The following is a 23,311-nucleotide window of genomic DNA, read 5'->3' as shown; positions in this document are numbered from 1 at the left end:
TTAATATACCAGGTCCTTCATTTCTCCTTTCTTTCACTGACTCCTCCACAAATACCTTATACTTTTTACTTGTTTCTTGCTGTTCAGGATATATCTCTTATGTAAGGTAAGGTATCCCATATTTATAAAGTTTAATGGTGAACAAAATGCATTTCTTTGGCACCTTCTGGCTAATTTCCTTAATGTTCTGGGTATGTGGGCTTATATTTTGCATGCTCATGCTCTGAAACCATATCTGGCAACACCATGAGTATAAAAGCCACAGGAATCTTAAATACCTTCCAGAGTCCACCATGATACAACAAATAGCCTTCTATAGAAATTAGAATCTGGAAGAGCCACAGGCTTCACACAAGTCACCATGCTTGACGAGAAGTGAGCTGATGACACTGTGTTGTGAAAATTTCCAAGACGACTATTATACCTTCCACTCAGGTCAATATCTGTCAATTGATGGCAGCTTAAAAAGTTAGGCTAATATATTCTGCATCCTTACACAATGAATGTTAATAGACAAAACAATCATCTTTCTGGGAGTGGTGAAGCTATTTCTAATAATGGTGGTATTCTGGAAAATTTCATCTTTCCCTGTGAAATGTAAATGTGATTTTTTCTCAACTCATAAATGGTAAATTCAATTGTGTTTGTTTATTTGTTTAAAATTTGAGTTTTGTATGTTTTCTATTTCTCTTTTCCCCAGGGGTTTTCTTATCTGTGAGCACACACAAATGAGAACAGGAACAGATCAGGCTAGCCCACCCTAGTTTAGGTAGGTTGCAAATAATATCTCTGATGGTAACAGCACCAAACAAAGGCTTCATTTCATACTATTGTTAGCATTCCCCTCGAGGCTCATGCAGGCTGAGCCTAACAAAAACAAAAAGGAAAATAGCAACTTCACTCTTAAGTCATTCTCTTCTCCAAAAAAAAAAAAAAAGTGATTTTATCCCCCCTCTCCTTTCAGAAACACAATTGTCCAGAGCTCAGAAACTCAAAAGGGTCCCAACTCCCTCTTGGATCCCTAAAAGCATTCACTTAATGGGAGACCTTGTTCATGGCAGCTACAGAAGGGTGGTAAGGATGGCAGTGGAAAGAGCACTGAACCAGGATCAGGAGGCCTAAAATGAGATCTGGACAAACCATTAACACTTCTGGGCCTCAGTTTCCTTCTCATAAAATAGAGATAATAATATCCACATTTTTGTTGATATCAAGTGAAATAATAGACTTCAAAATGCTTTGTGAAAATATTACATGTTCACAATACAATGCTCTGCTTATTTTTGTGCATCTCAACTCCCATGACGTAGCAAATTAAAGCTGAAAATTACAAAAAAAATGAGAAAAGAGTAAGTCTGATTTAAACAAAGCTTTCTTTATTTCTCCCTCTCTTTCTCTCTCCTCTCTTTCCCTGTGTCTCTTTATCTCCCTTTAAAAAAAAAATAAAAGCAAAGTAACCATGATCTAAACTCTGCCCTCTAATAATCATGACTTTTCTACAATTTTCAACCAGTTAATGGCTAAATTAGATAACCTTACTGGTTACTAAGTACAGGAGCCTGTGTTCATCATAACATGAAGAAATCATCTGCTGCTCGAGAAGCTGCAAGTTGGAATCAGCATCTATTCATTGATTCATTCATTCATTCCACAAACATTTATTTGGTGCAAACTTGTGGCAGCGATTTTGAAATTAATAAGAAAAACATAGGCCCTTTCCCCATAAAATTCACAGTCCACTGAGGGAGATGGATTCATAATGGTCTCTCATTTTATAGCTTAGGAACTAGAGACACATAGTTGAGAAAATTTGACTCTACCTGCAACTCTCCTTCCATTATACTGAGTAGCTGTATAAGGTCTTCTTTGGATAACTCCAAGGATTTCTTATTCTTTCGCTCGCTTTCTCCAGATGGTTTTAGGTGTCGTTTGACAGTTCCTGAGGCCATGACATCATCCTCCTTTCTATTTGATTTATTCTTCTTTTTTGCATCTTCTGTGAGACTTTTATCATCAGCATTGCTGATGATAGAGGACTTGGGGCAGGAGAGATGCCCATTGGATGAATTTTCACCACCCTGGTTTCGGGATCTCATTCCCACCTACAACACATGAAAAAAGGTAAGATGTTTTTACTACTATTGAAATTTTTGTCTAACTACTTAGAAAATTATAGCAGCTTCATAACATCACTGATAAAGAAACACCGGAAGAAAAACCAGTTAGCTTCCTTATAGCTCTAATAAATGTCATTAAAATCATCAGGAAAAGGCTTTGATGGTCTGCAGGAAAAAGTGAAAATGTGATTCTAACCTGACAAACATCTCAAGCCAAACAAAGTCAACATCAAGAGTGCTAAGTCATATTGATAGTATATATTTTTGACATGATGGGATAAAAATGGTAATTTACCATTTTGGTTTTCCTCCTCAAAAACATTACCCAAGCCTAATAATGAGAAAAAAAATCAGACAGATCCCAATTGAAAGACAGTCTACAAAACTGCTGAGCAGTAACCTTTAAAACTATCAAGGTCATCAAAAACACAGAAAGTCTGGGGCACCTGGGTATCTCAGTTGATAGAGCATGCAACTCTTGATAGGGTTGTGAGTTCAAGCCCCATATTGGATATGGAGCCTACTTAAAAAAAATACACATACACACAGAAAATCTGAAAAACTGTCACAGCCAACAGAAACCTAAGGACACATGACAACTAAATGCAATATGGCATCCTAGGTGGGATCCTGGAACAGAAAAAAGACATTATCAAGAAAAACTGAGGAAAATGAATAAGGCATGGGCTTTAGTCAATAATAATGTATCAAAAAATAATAATAATATATCAATATTGGTTCATAAATATAATAAATGTACCATACTAATGTAAGATATTCACTATAGAGAAAACTGGGTATGGGATATACTGGAACCCTCGGTATTATGTTTGCAATAATTCTCTGAATCAAAAGGTGTTGTAAAATAAAACATTAGTTGTTTAAAAAGTGATTCTATGGCTAAACTTAACAGCTCAAGCAACAACAGATGTTGGTGAGGATGTGGAGAAAGAGGATCTCTTTTGCACTGCTGGTGGGAATGCGGACTGGTGCAGCCACTCTGGAAATTAGTATGGAGCTTAAAATTAAAATAGAACTACCCTATGACCCAGCAATTGCACTCCTAAGTTTTTATTCAAAGGATATAGAAGTGCTGATTCAAAGGGGCACATGCACCCCAATGTTTATAGCAGCGCTACTGATAATAGCCAAAGCATAGAAAGAGCCCAAATGTCCAAATGATGAATGGATAAAAATGTGAGATACAGATACACACACACACACACACACACACACACACACACAAACACACACACTGGAATATTACTTGGTAATGAAAAAGAATGAAATCTTGCCATTTACAACAATGTGGATGGGACTAGAGTGTATTATGCTGAGTGAAATAAGCCAGTCAGAGAAAGACAAACATCATATGATTTCACGCAAATGTGGAATTTAAGATATAAAACAGATGAACATAAGGGAAGGGAAGCAAAAATAAGATAAAAAGAAAGAAGGAGACAAACCATAAGAGACTCTTAAACACAGAGAACAAATTGAGGGTTGCTGGTAGGGGGTTGGTTTGAGGGGGTTCGTTGGGGGGATGGGCTAAATGGGTGAGAGGCATTAAGGACATTCATTGGGATGAGCACTCAATGTTATATGTAAGTGATGAAACACAAAATTCTATTCCTGAAATCATTATTATACTATATGTTAACTAACTTGGATTTAAATTTTAAAAAATATATAAGCAAATAAATATATAAATCTCAGTTTGGGGGAAAATAAAATAAAAAGTGACTCTAAATTAAGTCTATCAGAAAATTCAAATATCAAACCCTGCCAGAAACCAGTTGGAAATCACAATGTACAGAAAAATCCACATGGGGTGGAGGGGGCTTAAAATGGAGAGAGGAAAAGGGAAATTCAAAGGGAAGAGGGTGGTGGTGTTTTTAGTGATATGGAATTTTGTTTTTCCATAATCTCTTTTTCAAAATCAGGGATTTGTTTTATTTTGTTCTGTTTTGTGTCAGTCATTTACAGTAATAAGAATAAGAGCACAAAGAATTGGAGAAAACAGATCAATTTCAAAGTAAAAACTTTTTTTAATATTTTGAGGTAAAATAAAGAAAAAAGACAAAGCAGCAGCTAACTAGTCCCGTGGGTAGGACATTTGGGTCTTTCCATTATGAATGCTTTACAGATTCTCTGTCAATTTCTAAGCAAAATAACTTGACCAACAGGTATGTTACACACAAACAAACTGAACTCAAAGCCTAGGACTCCAAGTGCGGGAGAGAGAGCTCTAACATCCTGGGGGCTGTACTACAAAATTTGTCTAAACCCTTAAATAAAGTAGCTTAGCACATGGGCTTATTTAAAACTCACAGTATAAATAGTCCTTCCCTTGAACAGCTAAGCAGCAAGATTTTCATTACTCATTCCAGATAAAATAGAGACCTGTTTTCTGAAAGTAAATTTCCTTTATGAACCCAACCATATTTAAGAAACCAAGGAAATCTTTTCAAAACACTAGTTTATAATAGAAATATAAATATACTGTGATGTTTCCTTTTAGATAGTGCATATTCAATTCTCTGAACAAATCTTGAATCTACATTCATGCTCCTTTTTTGAACTGAACTCTTATAACCAAATGGACCCTTGTTTGTGCATGTCTGTGTGAACTTTCTCAAGCACCCTAAATTTGAACAATATAAACTAAAAAAAACAGTCCTTAACATTGGCACCCTACTTTCTGGTTCACTCAATGATTGGTTCTTGAAATTTTAGAACATCATTTGTGTTGTCTGGTGAAAAAAAACCAAATGTCTCTTTGTAATGGAAGCCAGAGCACTACAGCGCAGACCTACTACACTTCATCACAGTTTGTGGGCAGAGAGGACTGACTTAAGCTCCCAGAAAAAAAAAAAAAAGAGATAATGAATAGAACGTTTTGAGGAGGAGCAAAAATACACTTCTTTGGCATAGCAATTATTTAAGAAATGTTAGACACAGGTGAAGCTCTGAAAACAGAGTAGAAGTTATCCTTTTGTAAGAAACATTAAATTTATAAGGGAATTCTCTATTTGTAAGGGTGTCTCCCCCTCTGTACCAAGAAGAGAAGAATGACTAAATTCCTAGAAAATCTTCTCAGCGGGGAAGGCTAAGAACCTAAATCTTCACAACACTTTACCTTTATTCACTGTGCTTTTCCTGGTAACCTCCCACAACTGACTCCCCACCACAACATCTTTTGTCCTTAGCTGAGGACTATTAGGGTGATGGCTTGAGCCTTTCTGAGAGTTCCTTTCCCATGTATAGAGGAGGTATCCATGTTACTAAACTTCTATTAATTTGTCTTTTTGTTACAAGAGTATCTCAGCCAATAGCCTAAAAGGGTAGAGGGAAAATTGCCCAACAATTTCAAATTTAACTCTTTACCTATTACACAACATAACTAAGACACATGGGCTTCCCAAACTAAATTGTGACTCCCTACAACTCTATACAACATGTGAATTCCTTTTATCTGAAATAATTTTCTCTATAAAATCTTAAGCCTCTTTGGGATGGTTGCCAAATATTGATTTGGCAACTTCAATTTAGATCATGAATTAATAAAAATTCCAGACAATAGCTCCCAAAGCACAGGACTATAAGGTGGTGAAGTTTTAAATTTAATCATACATGGCCTTAATCATACACGGCATTTATATTTGACTGTAGCATGTATTGGTGTCTTATTTCCCTGGATTTTTTATATCCTTTATAAAATATACAGCATTTGGGTATTCCCTAAATTAGGATAAATGCCTAATTATCTATGTTATATGCATTTACTCAACCATATTCTTAAATATACATAAAGTGAGCTTTATTTATTAAAACTATCTTTATATTTAGTACTTTCTAAAAATTTCAGTCTGATACATTTTTAAGTAAATTTTATTGTAATATTAATAGATTTTACAGAATTAATGGAATTATATTTATTAATTAGTATTGATTGTAGAATTAATCAAGTTCAGAATTTATACTTTTACACAAAAACCACATATTTTAGAATTATCTAATCATTTTATATCACTAATCAACTCAAAATCTTGAGTTACCTATTCTCTTCCATGTTATTTCACTTTGACTGATTAAAAAAAAATCTCATGTGCTAGACCACAATGTTAATTCTGTATTAGCAAATATTTTTCCTCTGTGCTACTGAAATTTCACATTAATTGCTTTTCCTTTGACATGTGCACATGGATTTTAGCCCTTTCTTAGTGATCCAAAGAGGGTCTACTGTCTTTATCTCCACAATAAAATCAGCAATCAGCACCTATTCTATCTTGGGAATGTAAAAGTACCCAGAGTTAAAAAATTAGAAATGTTTTATGAAGGAAGTAGACACCATGTATGAAGGAGAAAAACATAATCTCTCAATAGTGTAACCAAGTCTCCCATCAATAATGTTCACTTTATTTATTTTATTTATTTATTTTTAAAGTTCACTTATTTTTTTACTATTCTCCACACCTAATATGGAGCTTGAACTCACAACCCCAAGATCAAGAATCATATGCTCTTCCAATTGAGCCAGCCAGGAACCCCAATAATGTCCACTTTAAATTACTTTATTTTGTAGGTAGAGAATGTCAAGACAATAATGACTTCCATGTATCACATTTAGTAACAGTCATGCTCTTCCTTATTCTAATAGGTCTCACATACTGTTTAAGTGCTACACAGTAACCTAAGCATTTTACATACAGCATCTCATTGAAATTAATATACACCTAATTCTCAGTTTTATAGATATGGCCACTGAAGTTGAAAGAGATTAAATATCTTTTTTCTTGGTCACACAACTACTCTTAGTGAATAAAAGAGCTGGGATTTGAACCCAGGTCTGATTCTATATACCTACTCACTATATGACTTTCCTCCAAGTTCTTAAATACATGCAGTTGTAGGGGCCAGGGAATATCCTGTAATTCGGATGATACAGAAAAATTTTCAAATGCTTACTAAGGTAATGCTTTTCACTTCATATTACAGAGTTGGAGAAATCCATTCATCTTCCACAGACACTTGTGCAAAACTCACACACAGCAATTGAAATTAGGTTGTTAAGCAAAAAAACTTTTGCCAAAATCACTAAACTGTTGCAGAACTTGTGGAATGATGAATCATTTTTTAAACCAAGAAGCAACCTGACTAAATATTAAGAATACAGGTTATGAAAACAGGATGTGAAGTCTGAACAGGGATCATTTGTGTAAAAGCCCTGGAGCTGAACAATAGTAAACATTTAATGAGAATTGGCCAAATCCTGCCCATTGTGTTTACAGGAGTGTCAGGTAGGTAACAGAAAAGGCATCTGGCATGCTGTAGGCTTCTCAATAGTTGATTGAATGGCTGCAAGTTTGGGACATGTAGATAACAAAATTTCTGAAAGAAGCCAAAAATACTTTTGCTTTACCCCAGTACATAGCCTTTGAAGAAAGTTCTCCTTAATAAAAAGGTATAAAATGAAAATTCACATCAGATTTGTAATCCTCACACCCTTTTTTATGAATCAATGTTATTTGGGGCACAAATTCCTCTCTTTAATAAGTAAATTACCTTGAAATACACTTACTTTTCCTTTCATAGTAATTAGTCAGCAATACTTTGCATGGAATTTGCTGACTAGGGTGTGAAAAGAAATACCAAATGTTATTCCAAACCTCCCTCTTTTATCTATGGCCATCCCTTCTCTCCCCCTCCCCCATTGTATTGGGCAATCACCAGAGCATACCGTCAGCTGAATAATATCTTAGGAATCAGAAAATGTTTATAAAAATTTTGAGCTATTTATGCTGAACCAACAAGTATTTGTAGAGCATTTGAACAAGGAAAAAAACAAAAAGAGTCTACAGCAAAGAAATACCCATTCTAGTGCCCACCTTCATTAGCTCCTGCAAGTCTTGACCTTGAATATCCCCTTTCCTTTTTCTCACTCTTGCCTCCTTTCAGATTTGTCTTTTCATGTCACAATTCAACCTGAACCACAATAGTCCCCATCTCTACCACCAAGAGAATTGTTTTCTGTATAAATTAGGTCTTGGCATATTTCCTGTGCTTAAGTATCCAGCCTCTGTTTCTGTTTTTTTTTTTTTAATCTATATTCTTTTCCAAGAACTTACCTAGTACATAGGATGAGATGTCACCATAATCTTCTTCATATAATTTCTATTTTTAAATGATTTTATAGAATTATAAGGAAAAATTATAGTGCATAGTAAAAAGGAAAGCACATAAATATAGAAAAGCCTACTTTTTACAGCATGGCCTGGCAAAAAGCATGCTGCACGTGGAGCCTCCAAACATTAGGAAGGAACGGTCCTGGTTCTTTCTGTTGTACGGAAATGACAATACCCCAAACGTCCAAAACTAAAGGCAAAAGAAAACATCTGTTCTAGTTTTACGTGAATTTTAAACTATAAAAAACCCATCAAATCAACTAGTTTGTTCTCTATCAATGCCAGATTATTCCCTCTGCATCTCTTTTTACTTGTTTAAATCTAATTATAACTAGTTCAACTCATGAATTGTTCAAACATTTCTCATGAGATGATTGCTCATTCTAATGATACAGCCTGTTCACAAGTGTTACTAAGTTTACTCTTAAATTTTCTTTAGAGTTTTTTTTCATTTTCTTCATCCTACTTAGAAAGAAGCCATGGTAAGTGATTTTTCGCTGCCCATTATCTACACTCGTAAAATCTTCAGAATAACCGAGGTTTTTGTTCAGTTAAGGTATTTTCATTCTACTAAGGCAGATATATCCAGACCAGCTGAAAATCCTATATAATTCCACAAAATGTTTGAATTCAAGAAAGGAGACTCTCTTAGAGTCATTGCAGTGATGTTGTAATCAAAAGTTTAGGGAAAATAGAAAAAAATATTATTCTGTCCTAGCCTAAAACCATGGTGAAATATATTTTTTAATGTTTTATTTATTTCTGAGAGACAGAGAGAGAGCAAGTGAGCGGGGGGGGGGGGGGGGGAGGACTCAGAGAGAGAGGGAGACACAATCCGAAGCAGGCTCCAGGCTCTGAGCTAGCTGTCAGCACAGAGCCCGACATGGGGCTCGAACCCACAAGCCATGAGATCATGACCTGAGCCGATGTCGGACGCTCAACCTACTGAGCCACCCAGGTGCCCCCATGGTTAAATATTTTATAAGGTTCTGTTTAATATCCTTCAAGGAAGATAAAAGCAGACCTGGAAATTTTTTTCAGAAAAAAATAATAAAATAATAGGTCAGGGAACTGCCATGAAATAAGAAATCTTTTATAACTGGACACCTGAGTTTAAATGAATGTACAATTTGAGGGTTTTAAAACTTTGAATGCAAAATAGGATGACATCTCTTACCAACTGTAGGTTTACCTCTTTATACTCACTTCTAGCATCTATAACAAGGTTTGGGGTTTGCTGTTGCTCTTTTTTACTTCCTTTACAGAAATAAGGGTACTGTCAATTGTATGTAAGAGAAAAGCATTTAACTATCTAGAAATATACTATTTTATAAAGAAACAATGACATAATGAAATCACATATTTTTCTGGGATTTTTAACATTAATGACTCATTCTTGAACCTGAAATACATTTTAAGTATTTTTATATTTATAGTACTTATTATTGTAATTCGCATGTCACTGCTCTACTAGACATAGTATATAATACATAGTCATTGATTACTAAGAAAGAATAAGGCCTGAAATGTAAGTGTAAGTGATTAATACAACGCTTTGGTTTTCTGGTTAATTTTACTTACATTCTTTCTACTTGAGCATTACAGTTTTTTCAGACATTTTAACAGTACCTGTGGCCTCTAAAAAGTGTTACCATTTAGTTTAATTAAACTTGCTAAACATTGTTTTTACCATGTGACAAAGAGAACATCTCTGGAAAATTACCAGACTCCTGCTTAGCTGGAACCAGAATTCCTTCCTGTATTTCATCACTCCTGGAAAGGGCCGGCCCCAGAATAGTATAAGAATCAGTCATTTCCCTTCCACTAACAAGAAATCTATCTGTAGCCAGAGAGACAAATACCTTAGACTCTATCTCAGCAGTCTATAGTTGATGAATTATTCTTAGATATTACCTCTATTCACAGAAATAATAACTGACATTTACTAAAGAGCTTATTATGCTTTCAGCATGGAGTTAAGTATCTGACATATATAGCATCATTTCATGAAATTCTGATAACAATCCATAAAGCAGGTACTATAATTATTCCTCTTATGAAGATAAGGAAAATGAGGCTTAGAGAGATTTAGACATTTGCCCAAAATAACATGGCCAGTACCTGGGAAAGCCTGAACTAGAATGCAAGCCTGCTTGGATTCTACTTGTGCAAGGGAAAATCTGAATGGAACCTTTTCCCATCATATCAGGACTACTGCAATACTAATGAATCCATAGCCACTCTGTTACCGAACTGAAAGTTCAGTCTCAGGATATTAGCATCCACTAAATAGTATCAAACAACAATAATTAGTTCAGAATCCTACTGTTCCAGTAGATATTTTTCTCTAAGTTCTAGTGGTGTCATACCTTATTCTTCTAAGACCCCATTCTCTTCCCCCACTGCTCCCCTTACACTGCCTTTCTGCTTCTCAGTGCTTGAGGTTTTCAACAAAGCTGGGGAGGAACTTTGCCCTTGCACTGTTGACTTCTAATTTTTCGAATTGGAAAGGTAACTAATACTCCAGGAGCATGACAATTATTTTATAACTGGATATGAATCAAAAAAATTTGTTTAATTAGGCAGATAAAAAAAATTCTGGTTTGCTCAGTAGCTGATTGTTTCAGTAGGCCAACAATACAAGTTTTCTCTTAGAAAAAAATATCTTTCTGCAGCAACTGTTCTTAAATAACTTTATTGCATTTGCAAGAAATGTGAGGCAAATCACAGCTGCTGGTCAATGTCAGCAAGATGGGTTAACTTCCACAAGAAGAAAGACATGCAGTCGTTTGGACATCACTGCTTCATGCTACCAAGGGAGAAGATGAAACACTGCGTGCATTGCCCCATCTGTGTGCTGGTGATGACTTCATGTATTCTAATTGCCTGCACATATGTCAATTGTATTCAGGTGTCCCTAAGTGCCTTTTCTTTTCAGTCTCTAGACCATTTCTTAACTTAAAAGAGCAACTTAAAATCTGTTGTAATGTAGGACATCATGGGTTGTGTCTGGGTTTTTTTTCATTTTTTAATATTTTTTATTCGTTTCTGAGAGAGAGACACACACAGACAGACAGCATGAGCAGGGAAGGATCAGAGAGAGAGAGGGAGACACAGAATCTGAAGCAGGCTCCAGGCTCTGAGCTAGCTGACAGCACAGAGCCCAACGCGTGGCTGGAACCCACGAACCGCGAGAGACGCTCAACTGACTGAGCCACCCGGGCGCCCCGGGTTGTGTCTGTTTTGAACTCTTCCTGACTTCTGTCTTTTATAATTTCGCCTGAACATCCCTTGTCTTGGGCTAGATCAGAGTATAGGGAGCCTAAATTAAAACAGCACAGCTACTTTATACAACAAGCAAGTAAAAATTATTTCTGTTGAATCATATTCTATGAATGGAACAGAAGCCACATAATTGTCAGAGATGTTTATCTGATGTTTACAGCTTCTTATCAATCTGATACTGTGTGAAGAGCCTATGAATTTGACATCAGTCATCCAACCTTCATAAAACTTGGTTGCCACGTGAATGCAAAGGCTGGTGAAAAGAGTAAATGGAACTTTGTGATTAGCTAATTAGAATGCATCAGGAATGTCATGCGACCCATTGAAAATGTCATGCTACCATAATACACAAGTTTCAGACAGAGTGTATGGGCAGGAAATATGTAAGAAAAAGAGTCACCACCTTTCCAGCCATGCTACCTCAGCATACCCCCAACGACATAAAGGACCTTAAGGGGTCCCACAACCTCATACATCAACATCCTTAACATGTGTTTTCCTAATTGCTGAGTCCTCCTGGAGATGTTTGCTATTAGCCCTAAGGAATCAATAAAGCCATGTCCCCACTGCTAGCCCCACATTCACTTATTCTGTAACCCTGAACAAGCTACCTCACCTCTCCAACTGGTAGCTTTCCCATCTGTAAAATGAAGATAATGATGCTTGCTCTACCCACTATGTATATGTGAAATCATAATGCCTGTTCTACTCTATATGTATGTGAAAATATTTACTAGCAGTAGTAATACAGAAAGCATTCATCTATGGCAGATTAACTACTGAGGTCATCCAACACTTCTCAGTACCCCCATATAGCTACCACCAGAGACAGACACTTTACTTTCAGCTGTGGTCGTCTAGCACAGGAGTCAATAACCTTTAATGTAAAAAAGTAAATATTAAATATTTGGGATTTTGCAGGCCGTGTGGTCTCTGTTGTATCTACTCAATTCTGCTGTAGCCACAGACAATAACAATACATGAACAGATGGGTGTGACCAGCTTTGATCCCTAGCCTCTAGTTTGCCAGCCCTGATTTAGACTGTGTGACAATTATAATTAGTAGGTGCATTTAAACCGGGGAAAATGGAAATGGATTCTGCCACTCCTCACTCCCTCCTCCAGTTCATAGTCTTTAGAGAAATGGCTAAAAATAAGAAAGAAGAAAAAAATGAGGGAAAAGATAATATGGTAGCCTTGTCGTCTGCCCAACTATCTATCCTCTTCTTCTCTTCCAGATAATTTGAAGGAAGACATGAATATAAAAAGTTCCTTCACAATGTTTGAGGAATCTAAGGTGGGAGCACCTGATATGCTACAGTTTGTGAGTAGGATTCCCACTGGCATCAGTCATGCCATGGGAAATGCAGATGGTAGAGATTTAGCAGCATATGTCAGTATAAAGGGGGTAATGGAGACTGACAGCCACTAGGTATCAGACACACAAGTGGCTGAGTGCCCAGCAAGGGTGGAAGGTATCTTGGAGAGATGCTACTAGAAAAGTTACCAAGGCAAAGGGCTTCAAAGCACACCACCCAAGGGAGGATGTAACAGAAGGCACAGCTACGTTTCAGGGAATCTGTAACACCTGTGAGAATTACGATAGGCTTCTAAGACGGCAGATCAGACAGGAGGACACTTCCCCAGAAAGAACTGTGACCTCTACTTTCACCTGAAGCCAGGCTGGGAGATGAAGAGAGAACATAGGTAAGATGGCTTCAGAGGCATGTGACCCATATAGTTGCACAGAGCCCGGCGGCACTCAGTTTAATGCTCTGCTGTTGCTGTCTTGAAATCCTTCACTATTTTTGAACTAGAGGCCACACAGCTCCATTATGTGCTGGGCCCTCTAAATTACATGGCCAGTCCTGACTGCAGCGGGGCAGTCAATCTAAGGGAGATATTGGAGCTGCTCCCACCCTGTTACTTCCACCAACCCAGTCATGTTAGCGAACTTCTTACCTGCCTCCCACAAATGAAGCACAGTGTTCGTATGATACCCCAAAATATGGAGGAAGGGAGCTTGAGAGGAGGGAAAGGAAGGACTGAAATTGAATTCTGATTTTCTTCTAGGATTGAGCTATATATATCAATTTTAATTTAATTTTTTTAATGTTTTTTTTTTTTCTAGGAGAGAGAGAGAGAGACAGTGTGAGCAGAGGAGGGTCAGAGAGAGAAAGAGTCACAGACTCTGAAACAGGCTCCAGGCTCTGAGCTGGCAGTCAGCACAGAGCCCGACGCGGGGCTCGAACTCACGAACCGCGAGATCATGACCTAAGCGAAAGTCGGACGCTTAACCGACTAAGCCACCCAGGCGCCCCTCAATTTTAATTTTAAAAAAAGAAAGAAAAGAAAAATATCACCACATAAAATTGAATTTACCAGGAAATGTCCAGGTTAAGTTCTTCACTTGAGGCAAGTATTGGAGGGAAGGAGTATAAGGTAAGTAACTGAAGAGTAAAGTTGGATTCAGTCACAAAGAAATAAACTATTAGAGGGGCAGCTGGGTGGCTCAGTCAGTTAAGTGTCCGACTTCAGCTCAGGTCAAGATCTCGCAGGACCATGAGTTGGAGCCCCATGTTAGGCTCTGTGCTGGCAGCTCAGAACCTGGAGTCTGCTTTGGATTCTGTGTCTCCCTCTCTCTCTGTCCCTAATGCTACTCGTGCTCTGTTTCTCTCTCCCTCTCTCAAAAATAAATAAGCATTAAAAATTTTTTTTAAGAAATAAAGTATTAGAATTATATCCTTGCACTTTACGGGGTGACTTAACTGAAATATAACACTAGATACAGTTCATGAAACATGAGGGTGACAGAACCTTCAGGCAATTAATGTAAATGAGTTTTCCTTTAAATCACCACTGCTCCTGCTTTAGCTTTGAAAAAGAAACGCCAAGGAAGATTCCTACATGGGGGCTGGAGGTTACAAGAGCTCAGGGACTTTCCAACAATTATTGCGCATATCTGAGAGGAGGCTGATGAGAAGCTTTTGAAAAGAGGGAAAGACATGGAGATGCTTTGCCCCAAAGCTATCTATTGGCTTTCCCTGCTCATCCTGACCTCTCTTTCAGGCACTTTTCCTGTATTCCCATCTGTGTTCCTCATCTATGCCTTTCACTAAAATTATAAAAATAAGATCCCAGTGATCTCATTCTACTCTACAAGGGGCCTTCCCAGCCCAGACTCACCTAATGTGTCCCCCAAGCCCAAACATAACTTCTCACCCATCTATTGAACTCTCACTCTTCCAGAATCTCGGGATGGAGTTAAGAAATCAACCTCTCTAGATTTAAGTCACATAGTAGTATCACTCTGCTAACTCCGTATTCCTCAGGCTTTATGAATCCTAGTGAATCTTTGAAATGAAAACAGAAGTAGCCATTTTTAAGAGGCTAAAAGTAGAGCAAAGACAATACTTCTTTCAGTCATACCACTAGGCTGTTCCATGCAAAATAGGCCATGGCAGAGGGAGGTCAGGAAGACATCTGGTAACATATTTTTCCTCCTCTTCCTCTCTGAACATGCTTAATTCCCAAATCCTTTTTCCTCAATTACTAAGGACCAACAACTTCTTTTGTGTCTTAACCCAATACCCTTTTTTGGAGAGCCAAGCTGAACCCAGAGTTCATATAGCAGACATATCTTGGCTCCTAAAACCTGGAGTTGGGGAGGAGGAAGACAGAATTCCAAGGTTATACAGGCTGCCAGGGCTCTAGGAGCAAACTGCGGGTAGAGAAGCTCTCTCTGAAAGGGAGCAACGTTCTCAAACTTCAGAGTGCATCAGAATCACAAACCTGCCCCCCGCCCCCCCTCTCCCGCCACAGGGCTCTTTAACACACAGATTGTAGGTTCTCACCCCCAGAGTTTCTGGATCTATGGGTTTGGGGTGGGTCCTGAGAATTTGCATTTCTAACAAATTCTAGGCAGTGATAATGCTGTTGCTCCCAGACTACACTTTGAGAACCAACATTCTAGGATGTTTGGACTAAGATAGGTCCAGAAAATTGCAGAGGCCTCAAAATATCTACCTATTTCAACCAGAAACTCCCTGCTCTTCCCATAACTAAACTAGAAATATTTTACTTGATTAGAAAAATATACATCGTTTGTAACCATTTACATTACTAACGACATGCCTAATTATCATTCATCCTCCCATAGGGTCTCTGTTTGAGGATTCAGATTTGTTGGTTAAAAAATGATGTCCTACAGATCCCACATGTTTTCATGTATAGGTGGCTTAAGAGGAGCTTAACGGAGGACAATGGGGGAGGAAAAGGGGAAAATAGTTGGGGAGAGGGAGGGAGGCAAACCATGAGAGACTCTTGAATGCTGAGAACAAACTGAGGGCTGATGGGGGTGGGGGAGAGGGGAAGGGGGATGATGGGTATGGAGGGGGGCACTTGTTGGGATAAGTTATATGGAAACCAACTTGATGATAAACTATTTAAGAAAAAAAAATGATGTCCTAGGGGCGCCTGGGTGACTCAGTTGGTTAAGCGTCCAACTCTTCTTTTTTTTTTTTTTTAATGTTTATTTATTATTGAGAGGGAGAGAGACAGAGCATTAGCAGGGAAGGGACAGAGAGACAGGGAGACACAGGTTCCAGACTCTGGACTGTCAGCACAGAGCCCAATGTGGGGCTCGCACCCATGAACCAGGAGATCATGACCTGAGCCAAAATCAGATGCTCCAAGCGTCTGATTCTTGATTTCAGCTCAGGTCACGAGCTCACAGTTTATGTGTTTGAGCCCTGCATCAGGTTCTGTGTTGACAGAGTGGAGCTTGCTTGAGATTCTGTTTCCCTTGCTCTCTTCTCCTATCCAACTTGTGTGCACACCTGTGCTCGCTCTCTCTCAAAATAAAGAAATAAACATTTAAAAAAAAAAATGATGTCCTATAAGCCAAATTCTCTTTGCAGATATGGGGTGGGGAGAGCAATTAGTTTGACATTGTTCTTTATTATTTATAATTTATTTATTCCAAATTTTCATTTTTTAAAAGTTTTTATTTAAATTCCAGTTAGCTAAAATATAGTGTAATATTAGTTTCAGGTGTAAAATTTAATGATTCAGCACTTACATGCAACATGCAGTGCTCATCACAAATGCACTTCTTAATAACTCATCACCTTTTTAACCCATCCCCCTACCCACCTTTCTCTGGTAATCATCAGTTCGTTCTCTATGATTAAGATTCTGTTTGCCTCTCTCTCTCCCTTTTTTTCCTTCTGCTCATTTGTTTTGTTTCTTAAATTCCACATATGAGTAAAATTATGTGGTATTTGTCTTTCTCTGACATTTTTGCTTAGCATAATACTCTCTAGCTCCACCCATGTCATTGACATGCACCCTGATGTTTACAGCATCATTACCAACAATAGCCAAATTATGGAAACAGCCCAAATGTCCATTGACTGATGAATGGATAAAGAAGACAGAGTATAAAAATCCAATGTAATATTACTCATCCACAAAAAAGAATTAGCCTTTTTTTTTACAGAAGATTTCACAAAATAACCTAGGTATGCAGGTTTTACTGAAAAAAATCAGACTTTTGGGGCACCTGGGTGGCTTAGTCGGTTAAGTGTCCAACCTTGGCTCAGGTTATGATCTTAGTCTGTGGGTTCGAGCCCCGCGTGGGGCTCTGTGCTGACAGCTCAGAGCCTGAAGCCTAATTCAGATTCTGTCTCCCTCTCTTTCTGTCCCTCCCCTGCTCACCCTCTGTCTCTGCCTCTCAAAATAAAATAAAGACATAAAAAAAAAATCAGACAATCTAGCACAACAGAGCCCATCTTCCCACATAGCTACATTTCACTGGAGTTGAATCATGGCTGACCCATGTAGATCGAGGACTTACTTGCTAACTCACTACCAGTCCTTACTACTCTCTGTTACCTCTTGAACATTGAGACCTAAGAGTCAATTGCCATATATTTATCACTACATTTGCACTGTTTTTCTTCTAGTAGAGAAAGTCTTCTCTCTATCTAAGGATAAAAACAAAAGCAACATCAAGAGAGTTTCATGTTTCAAGAAAAAAAAAAGAGAGTATTTAACAATGACTACTCCTATGGATTTAATATATAAACACTTGGCTAGTTTCATTTGTTTATTATCTGCCTGGCTTCTGAAACCATTTGAATTTGGGTCCAGTCTGGACCAGCCAGACTGAATGGCAGTCAGAAATGCATGGGGGAGGGAATAGAGACAGGAAGCAAACTCTGTGTGCAGATGGTTAAAGAACCCTGCTGCAAAGAAACTGTCTAAAAGGAAGAAGGTGTGGTCTATCACAAACTTGGTCTGAGGACAATGTCACTTTGCAATGGGAGAGGGAATATTATGCGAAGCAGGGAATGTGCTCCTGGGGATGTCTCCACAGACATGCAGTCAAAAATAACACTGGCAGGGGCCTACAATTACTACAGTTAAAGCATAAATGGGAAAGAGAGGCTCTACAAGGAGATTGCTTTGAGAAGTGGCTATGCAGAAAGCATGGAGAGGATTTGGGGAACTTGTGCCTGGTCACTATTGGAACCAGCAGAAGTAGCAGAGACATCAATAGATCCTCAAGCCAGCCTAAGGGCAGGACAACATTTGGAGGGCCAATAGACACCCTCTGGGGACCACCTCTGAAATTAACCTGAAGGAGGCGAAGAGAAGGTTCTATACTAATTAAGGTAGGAACTAAGACAAGGAAATACCACACTGATCTCTTACTCTTAAATTCCTGGATTTCTCAACTTGGGAACTATGGGTTATAGTTCATTCCACAAACTTTTCTGTGCACAACTATACCAAAAACAAGCACCCAAGATCCGTGCCGAATGCAAGAATACACAAAAAAAACCTGTTCCTTCCCTCAAGAATGTCTTAGTCCAAGACATTGATCCCTAAATTTTTTTTGACAGTTCAATCCATTATTTAAGGCTGTAATCACTTATCCCAAACATTCGTATATTTATTTGTGAAGTGTAAGTGTTATGCTTGTCTCTTAATGTATTAGGCATATTATAATTATATCCAAAAATAGAAAAAACTAATAAATATTGATAAACATTATAAATAAATATAATGGAAACTCATATCCTAATGACTTCTCATGTGAAAAATGCTCTACAAAATAGACATTTAAACAGATTTTTAAAATAAAAGGCATCTTAAGAAATGCTTCAATAGCAGTCTTGGATCTGAAAAATAATGAGACCTGATCCTGAAAAAGGTCATAAAAAGAATTAGAAGCATGAAAAGACAAATGGCTGTAGATTAGGACCCAGGGGCCAGCTTTGAGGACCAAGCATTTCTAGTTGCAGTACTCCCCTGGGGTCTGGGGGATGAGTAAGCTCTTTCCAGGCTAAAGGAAGAGTGTAAACAAAAGTGCATAGATGTTCAGTGGTCTGATGTGGATTTACAATAAGTTCAAAATGGAGGACAAGTGTAGCAAAATGCTAATTATGTGTGTAACAAAACACAGCGGATTAACTCAGGCAAGTTGCTCCTTATAATAAGACTGCACTCTGTGTTTGCATGTTCAGCCTTCGGCTTGTCCCTCATATGGTAGTGTTGTTCTTCCACAACAGAAAAAAAAAAAAGTGAACCTTGGTGGTCACTATGGTAACTAAATAGTGGGAGCAAGGGCAGAGGAAGGTCAAGGAACATTCTATAGTTACACATCAAGAAACACACAGGTTATTTTTAATTTTGGCTACGTTCCTATAATTTTCATGTCTGAAAATTAAGATGTACATAAATAGTAAAGTCTGTTTCTCATGCAGCCATGAGAAAAAATACTTTCTCAGTAATTCAATATGACCTCTCTATTTTGTTGACGTTTCATTTCCATCAGCTGTCATTCAAGCCAACAAAAATGCCCAAAGTGAGCATTTTCCAAATTTGTAACCAGGGAGGGCGTCCTTCACTCCTCTTCCCCTTGTTTGCTGTGCTCCTCTGTTCTTAGTATACCAGCATGACTCACCAGCCACAGAACACAAATTGAGAATTGCTTTTCTAGGAGTGGTGATGTGTTTGCTTTCTGTCATCCGTATTCTCTCATCTAATGACACTTGTGGCCAAAGACAAAGTTTTGCCAGGCAGCTGACGAACCGGAGCAGGGAGGTGGCATAGCTTGTGAACAGAGAGTTTTCCTCCAGACCAGCCACAGCCAGCTGCTCTAGGCAGAGAAGGAGCCTGCGTTGTTGGACGCGTGGGCCAACTGAGCTAGTGGGCCTGATCATCCCTCTCTCCTCTCTATACCTCTGCTCTGGCAAAATGTACCCAGTGACTAGTGGGAGCATAAGAAGAAATATAAAACAGAAAAAAAAAAAGGAAAACCTCAGAAATAAGAGCACTACTCTCTAAAAATCTCTCACAACCATGTAAAAGATATTCACATATATAAATTGTGTGAAAACGGTTTCTCTTCCAAGGATTATAATTAGCTGTGTTTTTCTTGATCCAAAGTCCTAGACAGTGACCACAGACTTAAAGGTTTTCTATTGCTCTGTAGATTTCACTTAGGTTATAATCAGTCACACCCTACATTTGGTAGGCTGCTTAGAGCTTACTAAAAGAGTCTCACGGGGGTGCCTGGGTAGCTCAGGCAGTTAGGCATCCGATTCTTGGTGTCGGCTCAGGTCATGATCTCCCAGTTTCATGAGTTCAAGCTTTGCATTGGGCTCTGCACCGGCAGCACAGGGCCAGCTTGCAGTTCCCTCTCTACCTCTCTCTCTGTCCCCCCGCCTCGTGCTTTCTCTCTCTTCCAAAATAAATAAATGAACTTAAAAAAAGAATAAAATAATCAATCAATCCTACTGTTTTCATCAGATCATCTTGTCACTTCTATATTTATAAATGCCATACCCTACACATGCACATGTCATTGAAAAGAAAATTTTAGAATAAGCCTTTCTTTGTCCCTTAAAAATTTATTACTCAAAACTAAATTTACTTACTGTCAATAGTGAAATTATTTTCAGGATCCACTGTATTATTTTCATTCAATACATGCTTATTAGGTGATTTCAAAGTACAAAGCATTGGGTAAAGAAACGAATTATAAGTTGTTGGCGTCATTATGGAACTCACAGTAAAATTGTTCCCCTTGAATAGGTAAGTCACGGTGGGAGCCTGAGAAATTAGTAAGATCTTTTGCATGTGCTAGCTGAGTGGCTGAATGAGTTAATTTCCAGGTGATTTTTAAAAAAAAAATTTATTATAAAAAATGAATCAATATTCCTATCTCAAAGCCAGTTCCACAAAAATGTTTCTAAGCACCTTCCCTATACAAGATGGTATAGGTTTCATCCACAATGACTCAAAGAGAATGAATACTTAATGTGATCTTTAAAAATTTTTTTAAAGTACTCTGTTTTCTAGTAGTTGATTTTTCAAAGCATAAAATTATGTCATATGTCCAGAGGCCCCCTATAATTTTGTTCACTTTTCTTCAGAGGAGGATGTGAAGTCACTGGGGATTTCGCTGCTTTTTTCAATCGTGAAATATGACCGAACGCATAAGTGTTTGTTAGGGGCTTAACCAATAGTTAAATCATGTCTGCCTGAACTCAGATTCCACATTTTTGTGCCTCCGCCATTTCACAGATGGAGAACTTGAAATCATGCCCCCTGGAATACAGTAATCTGGAAGTAAAATTATGGTGTCTCAAAATCTTCTCACACCTGTGACTGGGGACCTGCAGATTCTCCTCAAAGACCCTCACTCTTCTAGAAACAGAAGTCCCAGAGATGAAAGGGTGAATAACTGTGCTCCTTGATGCTGTCCTGATAGCTACCAACGGACTCAGATATTTCCTACTCTTTTGTTCTTGCTGTCAGAGGACTCTCCTGCCATCATTGATGCTGCTGAAATTTTATCAAGGCAACAAAGAGATCTCCGGAAGTCCAGAAGCCTCCACGGTTTACCCCAGTTCTCGGATGCTAGTCAAACTTACCACACACTAAAGGCAATGGTGGGGCCAGAATCTCTGATGCTTTTTTTTTTTTTTATGTTTATTTATCTTGAGAGAGACAGAGACAGCATGAGGGAGGGAGGGTCAGAGTAAGAGAGAGAGAGAGAGAGAGAGAGAGAGAGAATCTCAAGCAGGCTCCATGCTGCCAGTGCAGAGCCTGACTCAGGGCTTGAACTCACAAAACCGTGAGATCATGACCTGAGCCAAAGCCAAGAGTGGGACGCTTAACCAACTGAGCCACCCAGGTGCTCCTCTCTGGTGCTTTTTGAAAGTCCTTGGGATCACAGAAACCACAAAGTCACAGAAGTCACTGCTGCAAAAAGCCTTCACCTATAACTACGAATGTACCAAAAGTTGGACGCAAGGCTTGCGAAGATTTTACTGGAGACAGATCTAGTGGGATAATCTGGTTGAAAGTGGGAACAAGGGATTATAGATTATCTTGAAGCTTCATTTGCTTAGAAAGCACACTTTTAGGGGCGCCTGGTGCCTCAGTCAGTTAAGCATCTGACTCTTGATTTTGGCTCAAGTCATGGTCTCACAGTTTATAAGATTGAGCCCCACCTCCGGCTCTGTGCTGACAGCATGGAGCCTGTTTGGGATTTTCTCTCTCTCTGCCCCTCCCCCACTTGCACAGACGCTCACTCTCTCACTCTCGCTCTCTCTCTCAAAGTAAATAAATAAATTTTTTTTTAACAAAGAAAGCACACTTATGTCATATATTGCTACATATTTGATGGACCCTTACGCAGTTGCTCATACAGATTACAGGACAGATAAAGCCCTGTCCCAAAGCTATGTTTTGATAATGATACTGCTGGGGAATTTATCTCTTCCTAATTCATGTTGTGTTGTCATCTTGAGCTCACAGTATGTCAGAGGTTTGGTGAAGTTTTACTGGACACTGGCAGAAATCCTCCAGGTATAGGTTAAAGACAAGGGGCAGTGATATGGTCGTGAACTAGCTCTCCAGGAAAAAAAAATCCCTGACTGGCAGGTAATATTTGCAGATTTCCATGGTGTAAATAACTCCATCATGGCCAATTTCAAGCTACCAACATGACATCACTGAATGCAGAGCTGAGACAAGATGAGCACAGTCGACCCATGAAAGCCAGTGCCAGCTGGCTCCAGCACACCATTGAGAAAGGGCCAAGTAACTGCTGTAGCCTCAAGATCCTGTTCTTACTTTTCCATGCAGGCATAATCAGATTGGAGAGATTTCCCCACATTCCTAAATAAGATACTATGAAGGCAGAAGTAGGCGAAATGGATATGTCAAATAGACTTAGCATCCCTCATTTAACCTTCTGTCTGCCTGACAAGAATAAGCACATTCTGATCAGCCAAGTCCCAGTCCACAGTATCGTGGTTTTCCAAAGCAGATGGAAAAGGAGGGAGAAGGAGGAAAAGAATGAGAAGGAAATAATTTGTTCTCTTAAAATATGTGACCATAAACTAGGAAGAAAAATAAGTGAGTTTGTATGGACAAACTTAAACAGCCTCTGAAAGAAAACAAGTTGGATTTTGAACTGAAGTCAATCTTTTGTTCTTGTTTTCTTTTCTTTTATTAGAAATAAAGCGTATTTCACATGCATACTGGCTTTCTCATCTTCCTCACGCTCCTCGTTTCAGTAATGCTCTTGGCCAGCAATGCCTCATGGGAGAGCCTGGGTCTGTGGTATTTCGGTAACAGTTAGTGATGTGTTGTTACAGTCAGGGATCTCTCCTTACTCACTATGAGGTAACTGCCTCAAGC

At 38.5% G+C, this 23,311-nt stretch overlaps 1 protein-coding gene across 1 annotated transcript in view; it reads right to left on the bottom strand.

Moving 5' to 3' along the window:
- Positions 1–23,311, bottom strand: part of FILIP1 (filamin A interacting protein 1) — a 176,053-nt gene that overhangs the window by 95,202 nt on the left and 57,540 nt on the right. The window contains 1 exon segment of the mRNA XM_039245785.1: positions 1,821–2,102. Coding sequence (XP_039101716.1) covers positions 1,821–2,096 — 276 coding nt within the window. The 5' untranslated portion in view covers positions 2,097–2,102.

This window comes from Hyaena hyaena, unplaced genomic scaffold, assembly GCF_003009895.1.
Source record: "Hyaena hyaena isolate Hyena2069 unplaced genomic scaffold, ASM300989v1 scaffold_270, whole genome shotgun sequence".
Lineage (NCBI taxonomy): Eukaryota > Metazoa > Chordata > Mammalia > Carnivora > Hyaenidae > Hyaena > Hyaena hyaena.
This window is presented reverse-complemented; position numbering and strand designations above follow the sequence as displayed.